This window comes from Schistocerca gregaria, chromosome 3, assembly GCF_023897955.1.
Source record: "Schistocerca gregaria isolate iqSchGreg1 chromosome 3, iqSchGreg1.2, whole genome shotgun sequence".
Classification (NCBI taxonomy): domain Eukaryota; kingdom Metazoa; phylum Arthropoda; class Insecta; order Orthoptera; family Acrididae; genus Schistocerca; species Schistocerca gregaria.
In genome coordinates this window covers 874,696,534-874,714,354 of record NC_064922.1, presented here as the reverse complement: position 1 = coordinate 874,714,354, position 17,821 = coordinate 874,696,534, and the positions used below count along the sequence as shown (strand labels likewise).

Sequence of the window (17,821 nt, the reverse complement as noted above, 5' to 3'; positions counted from 1 at the left end):
ATTGACAAAAGCATGTAATGTTATCTATTGTGTTGAACTTTCTCCCAGCTTTGCTTGTATCAAGAGAGGAGCTGTGATAGAAGCAGATAAAAGCATTCACTCACAGTTGAGATTGGTGAATTTCAGTGATGGTTCTCCATATGAAACACTCCATGCATTTATTAGCAAAACAATGGCACCGTACTTCAAATCATATGTCCAGGAATCAGGGAGAGCAGATAGGTGAGTTTAAAAGAAAAGTTAATTTGGTTATAGAAATGAACCTACAGGTGTTCTGATAATGATTGTAAAATGTGTTGTCCATTACAGGGATGGTGACAAAATGGCTCCCTCAGTTGAGAAAAAAATGGCAGAGCTGGAAATGGGTCTTTTACATTTGCAGCAAAATATTGATATACCAGAGATATCACTGCCTGTACATCCTGTTGTTTCGGCAACAATTAAACAATGCTTGGATGAAGGACGTAAACCGAAAGTAGCAGACTTTGGTGACAAGGTGGAAGACTCTTCATTTCTTAATCAGTTACAAAATGGAGTAAATAGGTGGATAAAAGAGATTCAGAAGGTAAGAATACCTAGATTATTGTGGTATAAGAACATTTTTTTTTCTCCCTTTCTTTTACTTCATGTGCAGAGTTGTGATTCTGAAATTACTCATTTTAGTAGTATGAAAGACCAATTAATACTATTATTACTAATAATATTATTAGCCAGATCTCAGTCTTGTACATAACAGTATCATCATTGAAATATAAGATACATAGATAAAACCATAAGGATGGACAGAGTAAGGAATGTACAGATTAGAAAGGACCTAAAATTATGGAAGAACTAAAGATGGATGGGAAAAGACCTAGAGGGCACCCAAGAACACGGTGGAAAATGGGAGTGAGAATATCTGTGGAAAGGAGATGTTTGACCTGGCAGCAAGTGGAGGAAGAAAAGTGTTGGGAGGACCGAGCCAAAGGGAGAGGACTCGTCAGCACTCAGGCCCGGCAGTAGCTGGAGTGGGATTAGGAGATATAGATAAAACACGGGTTAATTGAGCACTAAAATATATAGACAGACAAGCAAGCAACTGTGTACTTCTACCTTTGATGCAATACTCTATTTACTGGAGAATAAGTGTGAGGTACTAGTGCAAATTATTTATTTGGGCTTCTTCTAGACTGTTCTTAGTAGTCAGAGGCATGTGAATCATTTTGTATCAGTTATACCTGGACCACCGACTTAAGAGGATTGCCACTGTCCTACAGATGTTGCTTCACAGTTATAGTAGTATGGCACATTTTTTTTAAATGAAAATGTTGACTACTGCAATAAATAAAATTTCTTATCATAAAATAAGACTCTGGAAAGAGAGCTTAGACTTATGTTCTCTTCCTAAACATAAATCATCTTGTTTGTATATGGCTGTAATTTTAGCCAAGAGATTTCTCCAACAAAATTTCTGTTGCCTATATGTAAGTAAACTATATTCATCCACCTTACAATGACTCGTGGTTCTGGTCCAGCATCAAGTGTGGAGCAGTAAACAGTTGAATGCTGTGCACATTGTAGTGTAATTCGTTATTATTGATTACTGTAAGTTGTATCAGTTATTCAAGAAGGCAGCTGTAAAGCCCGTATCCTATCTTCAGGACATGAGATAAACTTCAATCATTTGATGCTCAGAGTAACCTAGTCTTTGCAGTACAGAGAGGAAAACAATCCTCCCACCCCCATCCCCTTCCCTCAGCATTGAGCAGCAACCCTAGCACGTTCTCTGCTTCTGGATGCCATAGTACATTGACATTTAGGTGTAGCATGAACAGAATTATAGATTTTTTCTTTTAGTTTTGATGTTGTCCTTACGTTCAAACTACAGCTGCATAAGTTAGGCAGGTTTTAAATGAAATGCTTGATTTTTGTTTACCTAGAAAACATTTAGATATTACTATACTGGCTACAGTATAGGTTTGAGTTAGGAGGTGCAGTGGTTAAGGCACTGGATTAGAATTCCCCATTCTGCCATCGTAAATTAGGTTTTCTATGGTTTCCATGAATTATTTCAGATGCACATTGGGGAATTTCTTCAAGGCAATGACAGATTTCTTACAGCATTCTGCTTCAGTCTTTAATGACATTGATATTGATTGAATCTTGACTTTCTAAACTTTCTTTCATTCTTGCCTGTGTGTTTTTAATCAGTATGTGTAAGTTACTTTTATTGATATATTAAAAACAAAGATTCCAAGACTTATCAAGTGGGAAAGCGCCGATAGATAGGCACAATAAATAAAACGCACAAACACACACACAGAATTTCGAACTTTCGCAACTGGCTGCTGCTTCGTCAGGAAAGAGGGAAGGAAAAGGAAAGATGAAAGGATGTGGGTTTTAAGGGAGAGGGTAAGGAGTCATTCCAATCCCGGGAGCGGAAAGACTTACCTTAGGGGAAAAAAAGATAGGTATATATACGCGCACACACGCGCGCACACACACACACACACACACACACACACACACACACACACACACACACACACACAAGCAGACATATTTAAAGGCTCTTCGCGTGCGCGCGCACTCACTCACTCACTCACTCACTCACTCACCCACCCACCCACCCATCCATCCATCCATCCACGCGCACGCGCGCGAGTATATACCTATCCTTTTTTCCCCCTAAGGTAAGTCTTTCCGCTCCCGGGATTGGAATGACTCCTTACCCTCTCCCTTAAAACCCACATCCTTTCATCTTTCCTTTTCCTTTCCTCTTTCCTGATGAAGCAGCCGCCGGTTGCGAAAGCTCGAAATTCTGTGTGTGTGTTTGTGCGTTTTATTTATTGTACCTATCTACCGGCGCTTTCCCGCTTGGTAAGTCTTGGAATCTTTGTTTTTAATATATTTTTCCCATGTGGAAGTTTCTTTCTATTTTATTTACTTTTATTGATAGATTTACTTAATACTAATATACTGAATAGATTCCAAGAAATATTTAAAATGTGTAATTTTATATCAATTATTTCAGGTAACAAAACTGGACAGAGATCCCTCATCTGGAACAGCTCTACAAGAAATTAGTTTTTGGCTGAACCTTGAGAGAGCTTTGCATAGGATTCAGGAAAAGCGTGAAAGCATTGAAGTGGCTCTAACGCTGGACATACTGAAGCACGGGAAAAGATTTCATGCTACTGTGAGCTTTGACACTGATACAGGTAATTTAGTCTACAAAAATTTAAAGAAAGTAAAATGATTTGCCAGCTGCTTAAATTGTAGCAGAGCTGGTAGAAATAACTTAGAAAGTGCTTTGGCTGGCAAATTAGACCTTCTGCTGTTGTCATAAGTATTGTCATGTTAATCATTTTTGGAGTTTTCCATTTATTTCATAGTTTCTTCAAGATTCGTGATACTTTGCAAGTAAATGAAAGGCAGTTTTTTCTTTTCTTTTTTCACATGTGTTTTGCATCTCTTAGTTATGAAGTGCATGTATTACAGTCCACTTAAGATGCTTCATGAATAAAAGGAATGAAACATCTATGACAGAAAACAAACTACTGCCTTTCATTTAATTGCAAAGATGGAACATACTTCCATGAATTTGACTGAAAACATCTTAAGGAGGTAATCAACTAAATGTTTCTTGATGGGGCAATATTTTAGTAAATCAGTGTCTGTTGTGTGTCTGTTCCTAGTGACTTCCTGTTACTGACTCAACTTTGAGACTGTGTATGGTGTAGACACAGTTTTCTAAACTGTGTTCTGTGGAACACTGGTGTTCTGCAGAAGATAAGTGCTCCATAAAAATCTGTTAATAACATAAGTTTTTCCTGACATTTTGATGATACTAATTATTTTTAATGAAAGTAATCAATCTACAAAAACGTGATGTAGTTGAACAGATAAAAACGTACTTACCAAGCGACAGCATGAGGAAACACATAAAGGTTAAGGAAATGTGCAAGCTTTCAGACCCAGTGGATTCTCCTTTTGGCAGAAGCATTGAAGGGGAAAGAAGACAGGCAAAAGAAAAGAAACTGACGAGGCTTACAAAATTGGGAGAGTTTGGAAAAGTCTCCCAGAACCTCAGGCTGGGGAGATTTAATGGATGCGATGAGAAGGAAAGACTGATCTTGTCCAATAATTCGCCCCTGATCCTTCGTTCTGGGTGACTTTTCCGAACTCTTCTACTTTCCTAAACCTCACCAGTCCTTTACCTTCACCCCTCCTGCCAGGAGGAGAAGCCACTGGCTCCAAAAGTTTACAGATTTACGTAATCTTCAGTTTGTGCGTTTTTACCTGTGACCACTTGGTGGGTAGATAATTATATTTGTACAATTAAATCAGAAGCTTTGGGGCAACAAGGCCTTTGTCAAAAAAGAAAACACACACACACACACACACACACACACACACAGTCTCTGGCAGCTGAATTCCACCCTGGATTTTTCATTGTTCAGCTAAATTATAATTATTTTTTAAACTTTTATTATGGTATCTACGTTTTAGTTATGATACAAAATTAATCACTGAATGAAACAGTTCTCATTTTTTAAAGATTTTATTAACCTTCAAAATAAAAATGTTTCATCAGAGGAAAAGTTTGGGAATCTCTGGCATAGAAAACAGCTTTTGTGACAAATAGTGAATATAAGCAATCTCTGTCTGAAGTCATTGACAGGACAAAAACAAGACTTAAAACTTGTCTTGCTTCTGGATGAATTCTGCACCAAGCTAGTGTACACATACACACAAGAATACAATACAGTGGTGTGTGTGTGCGTGTGTGTGTGTGTGTGTGTGTGTGTGTGTGTGTGTGTGTAAATCTTATTTGTGTGTCTATCAACAACTCAACACCTCTTCTATTTGGTAAGTTGTTACCATTGTTTAAATTATTTACATTTTACCAAAACATTTCATCACCAAAATAGTAGATGAAGGTATTGTGAAAATAGAGGTTCTTTTTGTTAAAAATTCATGGATAACTGTCAGTAATCAGTGTTCACAGGTAGTTCACAAGTTAGCAATATTTAGTTTTGAAAAGTGATGAATATTCGGTATGTTAGGATGGTTAGTGTCCAGAAATGGTGCAATGGGCCTACCTTTTCTACTCAAGATGTTCAGTGTGTCGAGATGAACAGCCAAATGGACATAAATAACTATCACGTGAAGTGTACATTTTTCTTCTGTTTATCTATAAAATTTTTATTATGTGGTAGAAAATAATTTATTTCGACAGATTAATGAATTTACATGATGCTTATGTTGTGGTTTCAGGACTTAAACAAGCTTTAGCCACAGTGAATGATTACAATCCATTGATGAAAGATTTTCCAATTAATGATCTGCTGTCTGCGACAGAGTTAGACCGTATTCGTTCTGCTGTTCAGCTCATCTTTTCGCATCTAAGAAAAATCCGATCCACAAAGTATCCCATCCAGAGAGCGCTAAGGCTTGTAGAAGCAATATCAAGAGACCTTGGCTCACAACTGTTGAAGGTATTTACACTTCAGTGATGAATGAAAGCATTGCCTAATAATAAATGTGCATTTTTGTAGAAACAAACAATAGTAAAAATGTGGACTAAAAATAACCATTTGTATGAGCTGTTGAGGTTGGAAGAACTTACTTTTTGAATGAAAAGAGGTTTAGTTAAAACAAATATTAAATGAGTGTTTGCATTTCCTTTATTCAGTCGGTTGCCATTTAAATGTTATTATGAGGGTGAGAAAGTGATAAGTGCTGTGGAATTTTATGCCTGGAGACTTGAGAAGATACCCATATTTCATTTTTTAACCTGCTGTTTGGTTAATAAGACAATAATTGAAAAGCTTCAGTTACTGATACATGCTAGCATTGGCTAAGCTGTTCATGTGTAACGTAACCCATCATTGGCTCATAGATGTGAGTACTCTCTTAAACAGTAGTGCAGTTAAATGTTGATTGGTAGTAAAATCTTAAAGATGCGAAAGAATCAATTGTAATGCTATCAAAGGTAGAAATAAATATTGAGTAGTGAGAATTAACTGCCTAACTATGGTATATGAAATGCTGAACTGGGTTTTTAAAACATATAGGGTGACTGGAAATTAGTTAATATTCTCCTCCTAGAATACTGTTTTTTTATACTGTGTCTGGGATGCTGGAAATTGCAGTGGTAATCTCTTATTATTAGATTCTGTGAAGCCAGCAATTGCTTATCTTTGTTTTTAATGGCAGCAATAGCCTTTCTGAAAATATCAACTGAGATAAGTTTTTTGATGAGGGAACATTTATGCAGATTGATATAAGTTTCCTTGTATTTTAAATTATTCTATCTCAAATAAATTAATTCTACAGATTACTGAATGATTTTTACATTGTGAAACAATTTTTCATAGACTGCTTAAAAAGGCTTTTGTACTAAACTTGATTGGAGAAGCATCAGATCACTCAGCTTCACCACTTGGAAATGCAGGACAGAGTTAACTCCCCCCCCCCCCCCCCCCCCCCCTCTCTCTCTCTCTCTCTCTCTCTCTCTCTCTCTCTCTCTCTCTCTCTCTCTCTCTCTCTCTCTCTCGCTGTGTATTTTGCATCTTACGGATCATGTTCCAGCATCATTGGTATAAAGCTGCATATAAATGGCATTCTACCTGAAGATTCATCTGTTAGTCATATTTGTTTTGTTTCAATACGCGTCAAATTAATAAAGTGGTATAGAGAGAGATACATACACACTTTGTACATAGATTACCTTTTGTTGTGTCTTATCACGAATGTGACAAATTTATAGATAATTTTGTAAGAAATAAGTGCTCTTGTGTTTATCCAACAAGTCAGTAGTGGAAAAAAACTGATTATTAACCCTGTACTTGCAAAACTTTATTATTTTTCCAGTCTTTCTTACGTTGTGATACTCTGAGTGATAAATGAAAGAAAAAGGCTGTTTTGAAAACTTCTAGTATATTAGTACAAAAACTATAGACCATCCCATTTTTAGGACATTAGCTACTAAAAAGCAGAACATTTTTTTCAGTACAAGAAACTCACCTTACCTCCCATCAGTTTCTTTGTCGTCCTTTGCTTTTTGGTTGTGTTCCTCTCTTCTTCTTCTTCTTCTTCTTTTTTTTTAGAAGGCACATCACTATTCTTCGTTGGACCTCCAAAAGTGGGAGATTCTCGTTTGGGTTAGCAATTCAGTACGCATGCCATGTGTTTACCGTGCAGATATCAATCATGCAGGTGAATAGTGGCCACTACAATTTCTTTGCTCTTATCCTCATTTTATAAAATGATGTGCTTGTCTAGTATATCAATGCCACCCGTATTGGTGGTGTATTCTTCAATAAGATGTAGCATTGTAACAGGTATTGTGATTTGAATACTGTGATTATGAAATTATGCAGGTTAGCTCATTTATTACCCTCACACCTTATGGCTTCTGTCTGCTATTGTCTACTCACAGTATGATGAAAATAACTACCAATTCTAAATCATCAGCTTCATCTTCACTGACTTTATAGGTCACCAGTTCTGATAGAACTTCAACTGTAAGTCCACACTGCATGTTTCTATCCTAATGGAATCTTAACATGTGAAAGGGAATTTTTCACTCCACTACTTAACTCTGAATAAAATCTTATACAGTGTAAAAAATAAAAAATAAAAACTGAACAAAATAAATAGTAATTTTTGTATGGGAGATGTATATACAGTAATTTGGCAATCAACAAAGTGGTGAGGATGTAAGATGGCATTGTTCCATTATTATAGCACACAAAATAAACTGATATTGCACTTCAGGAAGTCAGAGGTATACTGAATGCAACATGGACATACATATATACGTATCTTTGTAAGAAATACACCCTGACAACTCAACAATGCATTGTGTACAAAAACGTGCAGCAGCCATGCAGTGCAGTCAGTTACTATGATAGAAAATAATTATTCCCATTCATAATGTAAGTTAGACAAAAATATTTCTTTTAAATTTGCTGGCATTATAGCAGTCAATTGAACCTCTAGGTGGAGTAATCGGAGTGAAAAGTGCCTTTGCTTATGTAGAAGTAAATAAAATATTTGCGTCCCAAAAAGGGGCAGTGGTAAATGAGTTAATGTGATTTCCATTTATGCTAGATGAGGTATCAACATAAATTTAAATAAATGAGATTTATGAATGGAACTGGAGGAAGTTGAATGTAACTGCCACACCTCCAAGCAGGTGTACTCTGTGCAAGTTGCAGAGATTCCAAATAGAACAATATTGTGTTAAACAGATCATTTTGAAAATTATATTCATTAACAGATGATGACTTAATATTTACAGATTTGTGTTTTACAGCAATTGGATATCTTCACATAGCAAATTTTGTGTGTGTTCAGTCAGTTGGAGAAGAACAGTGGTTCTTTATCACATTGTCCTACGTACCTAAACAGAATTTTCCTGAGTGCTGCTTTAACTATATAGTGACTCGTGAGGTGTTTATCTAGATGTAGCTCCACATGTGACCAACAGAAGTGACAGATGGGTACCCTACATTTGATGGTTAATTGACAGTTGTGTAGAATTGTGAAGTCAATGTAGCTATAATTTTACTTAGTATTGTTGACCAAGAAATTGAATTAGACTTTTTTGTGCCATTTCAAAGTCTGAATATTCACTCTATACACACGGTCAGTACACTAATGCTATAGCATATTATTTACAGACATGATATTATTGTCAGTGTTTGAGGATTTTTTGTTTTCAGGTTCTTGGAACACGTCGTCTCATGCACATTCCCTTTGATGAGTTTGAAAAAGTTATGACTCAATGTTTTGATGTTTTCTCTACATGGGATGATGAATATGATAAGTTGCAGAGTTTGCTGAGGTAAGGAAAATACCTTTATATATATACTGCAATGGTTCTACCCTAGCACCTGGCAAATAAAATTACACTTGACTTGCTAATCATATGACAAGAAAAAAAAATGTCAGTGCACTACTAACAATATGATAAATGGGAAGAATGTAGCTCTTTAAGTAGAACTGTCACCTCTGCAGTTGTAGAACTGGCACAAAATGTAATGTTATGCTGGTATGTTATTAGAGCAACAATGCCTCAATGGATCTGAGGGATGTCTTATGAAGTGAGAGTTAAAATGGCTTTTGTTTACTGTGCCATGTTAAAGTAATCTGAGAAGAAACTGCTGGAATATTGAAGGCTTATATAATCATTGGTACAGCAGCGATGTATATGGGGTGAAGAATTAGGGCTTGAAATGGATTATTCAAAGTTCAACAACAGGAAAACTTAATGTGAAGGAAGGAAGGAGGGGGGGGGGGGGGAGCATTGTATAGTTGGAAGGGAGAGCCAGATTTGGTCGTAGGAAGCATTGTGGAAAGGAGAGGAAGAGTAGTAGTGTCAGTTTATTGGATATGCTGTTTAAGTGTGGTACTGAAATAATAAGGCAGTATGAAGGAACAGTTTTCTACTGCAAATCCCTGAAACTACAATGTGGAAGAATTCCTCTGGATTAATTAATATAATATAACTTTGTGGTTTGTTAATAACATTGTCATTCTGTCACACACACCTGAGGACTAGGAAGAACAGTTCACAACAGAATGGATAGTGTTTTGAAAGCAGATTTTGAAATGAACATAAAAGAATGTAGTTGAAGTAAATCAGTTGATGCAGAGTGAGAGACTAAAAGTAGTGACGAGTTTCGTTATTTGGGCAGCAAAATAGCTGATCTTCGCCACATCCATTTCTAAGAACATCAAGCATTCAGCTGAAGAAAAGACAGCCATACACAGCCTCAAAACTGATCCTCACCTAATCATCCTACCTGCAGGCAAAATTTCTGTCACTGTCGTCATGGATCACTGTGACTACCTTGTGGAAGGCCTTTGCCAATTGTCGGACTCTTCCATCTATAAACTCTGCCGCAGTTATCCCATCCCAGAAGTCAGCATAACATCCAATCCCTGCTTATAGCATTAGGCCTTTCCCTGAACCTCTCCCCAGAATCCATTTCCACCCCTCCCCCCGGTCATCCTTCACATCCACATTGTGTGTGTTCCCCGAAATTAACAAACCCATCAATATTGGACACCCTATTGTAGGTGGTTATTGTGCCCCCACTGAAAGAATTCTGGTCCTTATTGATCAACATCTCCAACCAATTGCCCAACATCTAGCCTCCCATGTCAAAGACGCCAAACACTTCCTTCAACAACTCTTGGCCAGCCTCAACCCTTTGACGACATTTCCCTATACACCAACATCCCTCACGCCCATGGGCTTGTCGCTGTTGAATACTACCTCACTAAATGTCCTGCACACCTCAAACCCACTACATCATTTCTCATACATCTTACTAGCTTTGTTTCTAACATACAGCTACTTCTCCTTTGAAGGGAACTTATACAAACAAATCTGTGGCACAGCTGTGGACACTCCTGTGCCAACCTGTTTACAAACCATCTAGATGAAGTCTTCCTAGCGTCCTAAAACCCCAAACCCCTCTTTTGGTTCAGGTTGATTGTGATATCTTCATAATCTGGACTCAGGGTCAAGACATCATATTCTCAGCCATTTACATCCTCAACACCTCTCCCATCCACTTCACCTGATCCTCCTTAATCCAGTGTGCCATCTTCTTAGACACTGACCACTTCCACTCTGATGGCTCCATCCACACCTCTATCCACATTAAACCCACAAACTACCAACAGTACCTGCATTTCGGTTGCTGCCATCCCTTCCATACAGCGTGGACACCCAGTGACAAAAACTCCCTCACCCAGTATGCCGAAGGCCTCAAAAAGCCTTCACAGGCTAGCACAATCCCCCAAACCTAGTCCACAAAAAATCTCCTGTGCCATATCCTCACACGTCCTCAACCTCAAGAACCAGCTACAAAGAAGTGCCTCTCTTTGTCACCCAATACCACCCTGGACTGGGGCAACTGAACCACATCCTTTGTCAGGGTTCTGATTACCTATAGTCATGCACTGAAATGAGGGACATCCTACCAGAGATCCTTCCCATTCCTTCTAAAGTGATGTTCTGTCACCCAGTGAAGCTCGACAACATCCTAGTCCATCCCTATGCCACTACCAATTCCATCCCCTTGCCAAAGGGACCATATCCCTGTTGAAGACCCAGGTGCAAGATCTGTGTAATCCACCTATCCAGTACTTCCTATTCCACTCCTGTCACAGGCTTGTCCTACCCCAACAGAGGCCAGGCCATGTCTGAAGGCAGCCGTGTCCTGTACCAGCTTTGCTGCAATCATTACACAGCTTCTTATGTTGGTATGAATATCAGCCAACTGTCAACAAGGCTGAATGGCTGCTGCGAAACTGTGGTCGAGAGCAAAGTTAACCACCCTGTAGAACAGCATCTGAACATTACATGCTTGATTTTAATAGGTGCTTCACAACCTGGGCCATGTGGATTCTCCCCTCAACCACCAGCTTTTCTGAACTGTGCAGATGGGAGTTATCCTGACAGCACATTATCCACTACCGAAATTATCCCCGCCTAAACTTATGATAATCTACTGCCCCCCCCCCCCCCCCCCCCCCAACAGTTTCAGCCCCCTCTATCCTACAACCTTCTCACAGTTCACATCCCCTCATCTTCATTGTGCTTGCTCACTGCCAACACACCCACCAGCCTTTTCCCTTGTGCACCTCTCCTTTCCTGTTCCCTGCCCCTCACTCTCCCTCACTCTCCCTTACCTCTCCCCTTCACTCTCCCGATGCTGCCTGAGCCTTATTATGCTGCTTTCTAAAGTAGTCCCTGCAAACTACACCAGACAGCACTCCCCCACCTGTGCTCTGCTAATGCAGATTCACAATAGCAAGAAAAGCATTTCCCACAAAGGGGATTTTGTTGACATCTAATATAAATTTAGCTGTAATTCTCTAGAGTGCTGCCTTGTACAGAAGCGAAACTTAAATGATAGGCATTTCAGACAAAAATATAGTAGCTTTTGAAATGTAGTGGTGTAGAAAAATGCCTAAGATTAGATGGGTAGAATGAATAACTAATGGTGAGTTACTGAATTAAATTGGGGGGAAAAAGTAATTTATGGCTAAACTTGCGTGCACACGCAAAAAGTTAATTTCTCCAGTATAGATTTTTTACATGGACATGGTATGATACTCGGAAACCTTTTATGTGAATATACTCTGCCCACCAAAGCCTATGGGATTGAATTAGAGTGAAATTAGGATAGAAATGGTCTGTCCTGAAGAATTAAAAAAAAAAAAATCACACAATGATAAGTTTTCTATTCTAATGCTTATGTAAATATATATGAATAAAAGTGCACTTTCTTTTAATTTGTACTGTGGTTGTTGGTCAGTGGTCTCATTGTTTTCACAGAGAGACTTGCGCAGTTTGGTAATTGAAATAAGTGTCTGCATTATGGAGTGCAAAGTGTCAGTTATTAAACTGAAGTTATTTGACATGTCAAACTATTATACAATTGAAACAGGAACTTTTAATGCCCCAAAAGAGTTTAAATTGTTGGTTTTCGTTTGCTAATAAGATTACTGCTAAGGTGTCAGGATAGTGACTGTTTATAAGCCATTCCCTTTAAGTGTTGGTCGGCAGTGTCTTTCTGAAATTATCTAAAATTTTATTTGAACTGGGCTAGTTCATAAAATGTGACACACAGGATCATTTAAAATTTTTGATGATAGTTTATCACCTCAAATTTTAAATTAGGTTAAAATACGCATTCCTTCAAGCTAGAGGAGCTTGGGTCATTTCAGAACAGGTGTACCAACTATAGAGAGAGATTATTCAGTGAATCACTACTTACTTTCCTATAATTCCATTGAATGTCACTGCAACTTGTCACGTGACATCATAAAGCAGCTCGTGCTACTCACCCTAGCCACCACATGACTTATCAATGCCAGCTGCCAAAGGTAACTGCTCCCACTCCCCATCTACCTATGCCTGGCTGCCTGTTCATGCATAGCCTCAACTCCCTGGACTGTATCACAATTGATGTTAGAACACCTCATCAGTACAGTGTAACTTTATTTAAATTGTTGTTGTCATTGTAGAATGTCATGCTGCTCTGTGTTAGTCAGTTTCCTTACATGTATGTGTCTATTTTATTATTCTACTATTTTGCACTATACTCTGCTGAGCTCAGAGTGGCAACTGCTACCCTCCTCCAGAACAAGGGAATTCAAGCTAACAGTGTTTCTCTGATATCACTACTATTGTCTGAACTCTGTCTTTGGCCTGCAGTTGCCTGCTCCCTGACTGCGTTCTTGTGCCAATTTTCCAGCTTCTAAAATTCATGATCTCTGTATGGAAACGGCCCACACCAAAATCTGCCAACTTATGACTGTTTCTAGGCACACAGTGTTGAATAGAAAATTATTTCAAAATGTAAAAAGTATATTTTCTAGTTACAATATGCAGTTTTTTGTGGTCATTCTATGGTGTTTTGGACTTGGTTATTTATGAAAACATTGTTAAAAATTCTGAAATATGGTATGTAAATTGGGATATATTCACTGTGAAAGTATGTAAACACATTTTTGTATATGTGAATTAAGAACTGGTGACTTAATGTAGCATTTTGCTTATTGGAGAGCATTATGAAACTTTCCTGTATTTTGTCAGAGATATTGTGAAGAAGAAGCGTGATGAACATCTGAAGATGGTGTGGCGTGTGTCACCAGCTCATAAGAGGCTGCAGACCAGAATGGAACACATGCGTACATTCCGCCGACAGCATGAGCAGTTGCGTACTGTGATTGTAAGGGTCCTGAGACCAACTCTTGCACCACAGCAGCCACAGCACTCGGCCACTACGCCTGAACAAGGTGAACCAGTGGACATGAAACCAGATTCCCTTGCTCTTCTCCAGGCAGCTGATGCAAATGCTATTGAGGTTAGTTCTTCAGTGTGTTTCATCAAGGAGGAAAGTTACCTGCAAGAAAGTAAATATACCTTTGCAGTATTAGTAGGTCTTTTGCTTCTGCTACATATTGAGATGTATCTGCAGTATGTGGGTCAATATTGCACAAGTTTTTACCACTGTAATGTTTTTAGCTTTCAACAGATATGAACATAGTAAATTAATTGTATGTTTCATGAAGTAGTTCTGTTTCCTTTTCATTTAATTGTGTGTCTCCAAATAACTTTTATGCTTTTCAGGAGGTAAACTTGGCTTATGAGAATGTGAAAGAAGTAGACTGTCTGGACATTTCACGTGAGGGCCTTGAAGCATGGGATGCAGCAGTGAGACGATATGAGGAACGCATAGATCGTGTGGAAGCGCGAATCACAGCACATCTGAGAGATCAATTGGGAACAGCAAAAAATGCCAATGAAATGTTCAGGATCTTCTCCCGTTTTAATGCCCTATTTGTGAGACCACACATTCGTGGTGCCATTCGTGAATACCAGACACAACTCATTCAGAGAGTTAAAGACGATATTGAAGCATTACATGAAAAATTTAAGGTAATGTAAATCAGAATCTGTTTCACTATTTAAGAGCTGAGGAATTTTACACCAGGGTTCAGCTAATCATTAGTTATCAAGAGAGGCTGTACTACTCACTAATATGATCTGTAAAATATTTTGCTGGCCGCGGTGGTCTCGTGGTTAAGGCGCTCAGTCCGGAACCGCGCGACTGCTACGGTCGCAGGTTCGAATCCTGCCTCGGGCATGGATGGGTGTGATGTCCTTAGGTTAGTTAGGTTTAAGTAGTTCTAAGTTCTAGGGGACTGATGACCACAGATGTTAAGTCCCATAGTGCTCGGAGCCATTTTTTGTAAAATATTTTTTTCACTTAATTTGGCTTAGTATAGATTGTAAAATACTTCTTTTTCTTAACTTGTGAAATGGCAGAGACTCCAATTTTCTCACTGTCAGCAGCCCTGTAGAAAATGTACCAAATTGTTATGTTATCATGACTGATTGTGTTGTCCGCCCTCGGTAGCTGAGTGGTCAGCGTAACACCTTCCTAAGGGCCCGGGTTCAATTCTCGGCTGGGTCGGAGATTTTCTCCACTCGGGGACTGGGTGTTGTGTTGTCCTAATCATCATCATTTCATCCCCATCGACGCACAGGTTGCTGAAGTGGCGTCAAATCAAAAGACCTGCACCAGGCGAATGGTCTACCCGACGGGAGGCCCTAGCCACACGACATTTCATTTTTTCACTGATTGTGTTCAGGTGATGTGAAGATGTCAGCTGGTTGAGTAGGGGATGGGACAAGGTACAAATGGAATGTATACTAGCACAAGAAAGGCATTTTTGTGTTTGTAAATAATAATTTTTTTTAATAAGTAATCTAAGAACAAGCTATACAATTGTTAAAATCGAGGAACAAGTACTGGGTTAAGGAGAGGGATAATCATAAATATTAATCATCTGTATCAAAGTATTGAAACACAAGTTCCAAATACTAAGCTTCATAATGTATTTTTTATATTACATATCCATACAAAAGAAAGAAATGAAAATTTATAGATCATCCATTCATTGGCCATGATGCAAATATTGTATTCGTTTTCGCCAAAGTAATGGAATTAAAAATTCAGAAACTGAAATAACTAACTAGTATACAGCTTATGCAGAAGTGTCAAATCACTAAAATAATTTAGAATCAGCTAGTGTTTTTTTCTTAGCTGTACAGATATAAAAGTTTGGACATTTGAAACTATGGATAACATAAGAATAACAGTTACTACATGTAAGTTCTCAAGCTTTTAAAAAACACAAGGGTGTACTTTTGATGGAAAAGGAAAAGAGAAAGAAACTGCAGTATTTCGTGATTTGACTATTTAGATGTGAAATTGAAGTCAGTACTCTTAAAGTGGAAGAATCACACCACTGGCTGTAAGTTTGTACATGGTTTGTGACCTTTTACAGATACTTCAGCCTTTGCTATGAGTAACTATTGAAGAAATAAAAAAATTGGAAGTAAACTAAATGTGTCAATGAGGGTAATTTCCTCTGATTAAAATTAGTACCACCGTCTCTGGCAGTAGTAGTACTTGATAGCCAACACCAGGAAGTTTTGTTTACTGCCAGAATCATATGTATGAGATATTCTCTTTAGGCAGAGTGGCAGTCAGTTCTCAGCAGCATGGAAAGAAAGGCTGTGTGACCTTCAGCAGGATCACCAAGTGAGGTGGTACAGTGTTTAACACACTGGACTGTCATTTATGAGGACAAAGGTTCAAATCCCTGCCATGCCATCCTGAGTTAGGTTTTTTGCAATTACTCTAAACTTCATAACACAAATACTTGGATGGTTCCTTTGAAAGGAACGGCTATCGTCTTTCCCCATCCTTCCCAAATCACAGCTTGCATTCCGTCTCTAAAGATCTCTCACCCTATGCTGTCAAAGGCTAGAATAGACTCACAGTGATTCCTTTTTAGTTGTAAGAAGTGGCTGAAGGAATCTCATACCCATTCAAGCTTTTACATTGACAACATGGCTATTGTTAGGATTCCTATCAGTTTTAGCTCACTTCATAACCATTCCCCTCAACCTTTTCATGTAATTATTTACTGTCCCCATTTAGGGTTTGACCTTGTCTTTTCCAAAACTCAAGGAAGACATCTTCTGTGACAATGTTGGGGTCACACTGCTAGTGCTTGAGCCGTAAATCCCCATATACAGAATACCCCATATTCTGTTCTGTTTGGAACACTGGGACTCCAGGCAACGGCTACTATGCCAGGTAGCTTTTACCATGGTGGGTTGACGCTCACAGAGAGTGAGCCTCCAGAGTGAGTGCATGAGTAGATGACCCGCATTGAGAACAGATCACTCACCTACAGTGTTTGCTCTGCGATCACAGCCATCTCACCAGACAGAAAAAAAGTGTTTAATGCTGAGGCATACAACTTTGTAGTTTCTGGCAACCCCAACTTGATCAGTTTGGCAAGGACGGTTTGCCCAGTTCTTGGTATTCTCAAAACTCATGGAGAATCTTTTGTAACAATGAAGCCACTGTTTCTCATAGAAGATATTGTGGATAGGTTTGGAGAAGTTACTGCAATAGAAAAGATTAGAGATTGGTCTCCGGTCAAAACATTGAATGCAAACCAGACACTTGAGGCCTGTGAAAAACTTAGTGAAATACCAGTTCCCATCTCTCCTCCTAACAAACTGAACAGCGGAATTACTATGAAATCCAGACTGTTAGCTGCTTACAGGCATTAATAAATATCAATGAGGACAGTTGAAAATTACAATGAAATCCACACCATTAATTGCATACAGGTGTTGTTAAATACCAATGGGGTCATTTGAAAATGTGTCCTTGTTGATATTTATCACCACCTGTAAGCAGCTAATGGTCTGGATGTCATTGTAATTTCATTCTTTGAGAGCTGAAAGAGTACCAATGGTTTGTTCTTTTGGACATGTCAGACACAACCAAAAGAACAGACATCATCTTCATAAACCCAACAGTATTAAAGGTGTTGTCTTCCATAGGGACCTAATGTTACAAACAGATGAACTGCATTCTAACCTATGGTGGCATAATGCATTCAGAAAGGACCTAAAGATAAATGGTTGAACAGTGGAAGTTTCACCCTTTCTCTCGATGGGAATGTTTTACCTGGGAATAATTAGTGTCATCGTTTATAGGTGTGATGTCAGACACTATGGGATATTTTGGGTGCCAGAGATTGGGACACATTTCCTCATGCTTTGTGAATGAGGTTACTTGTGTGATGTGTGGAAGGACACTGCATGGGGGTAGCCCTTGTGAATAAACCCTTACATATGTAAATTGCCCAGACAACTATCCCTCTTGTTGATCAAAATTTCCAGTATTCTTCCAGGAGGAGGAATATAAAACAC

The 17,821-nt window shown here is 38.6% G+C and overlaps 1 protein-coding gene across 1 annotated transcript in view; it reads left to right on the top strand.

Annotated features, from left to right (window-relative positions):
- The window catches only part of LOC126354951 (dynein heavy chain, cytoplasmic-like), a 217,351-nt gene that overhangs the window by 17,410 nt on the left and 182,120 nt on the right, over positions 1-17,821 (top strand). The window contains 7 exon segments of the mRNA XM_050005032.1: positions 49-222; positions 310-565; positions 3,014-3,200; positions 5,260-5,480; positions 8,715-8,836; positions 13,610-13,880; positions 14,147-14,455. Coding sequence (XP_049860989.1) covers positions 49-222; positions 310-565; positions 3,014-3,200; positions 5,260-5,480; positions 8,715-8,836; positions 13,610-13,880; positions 14,147-14,455 — 1,540 coding nt within the window.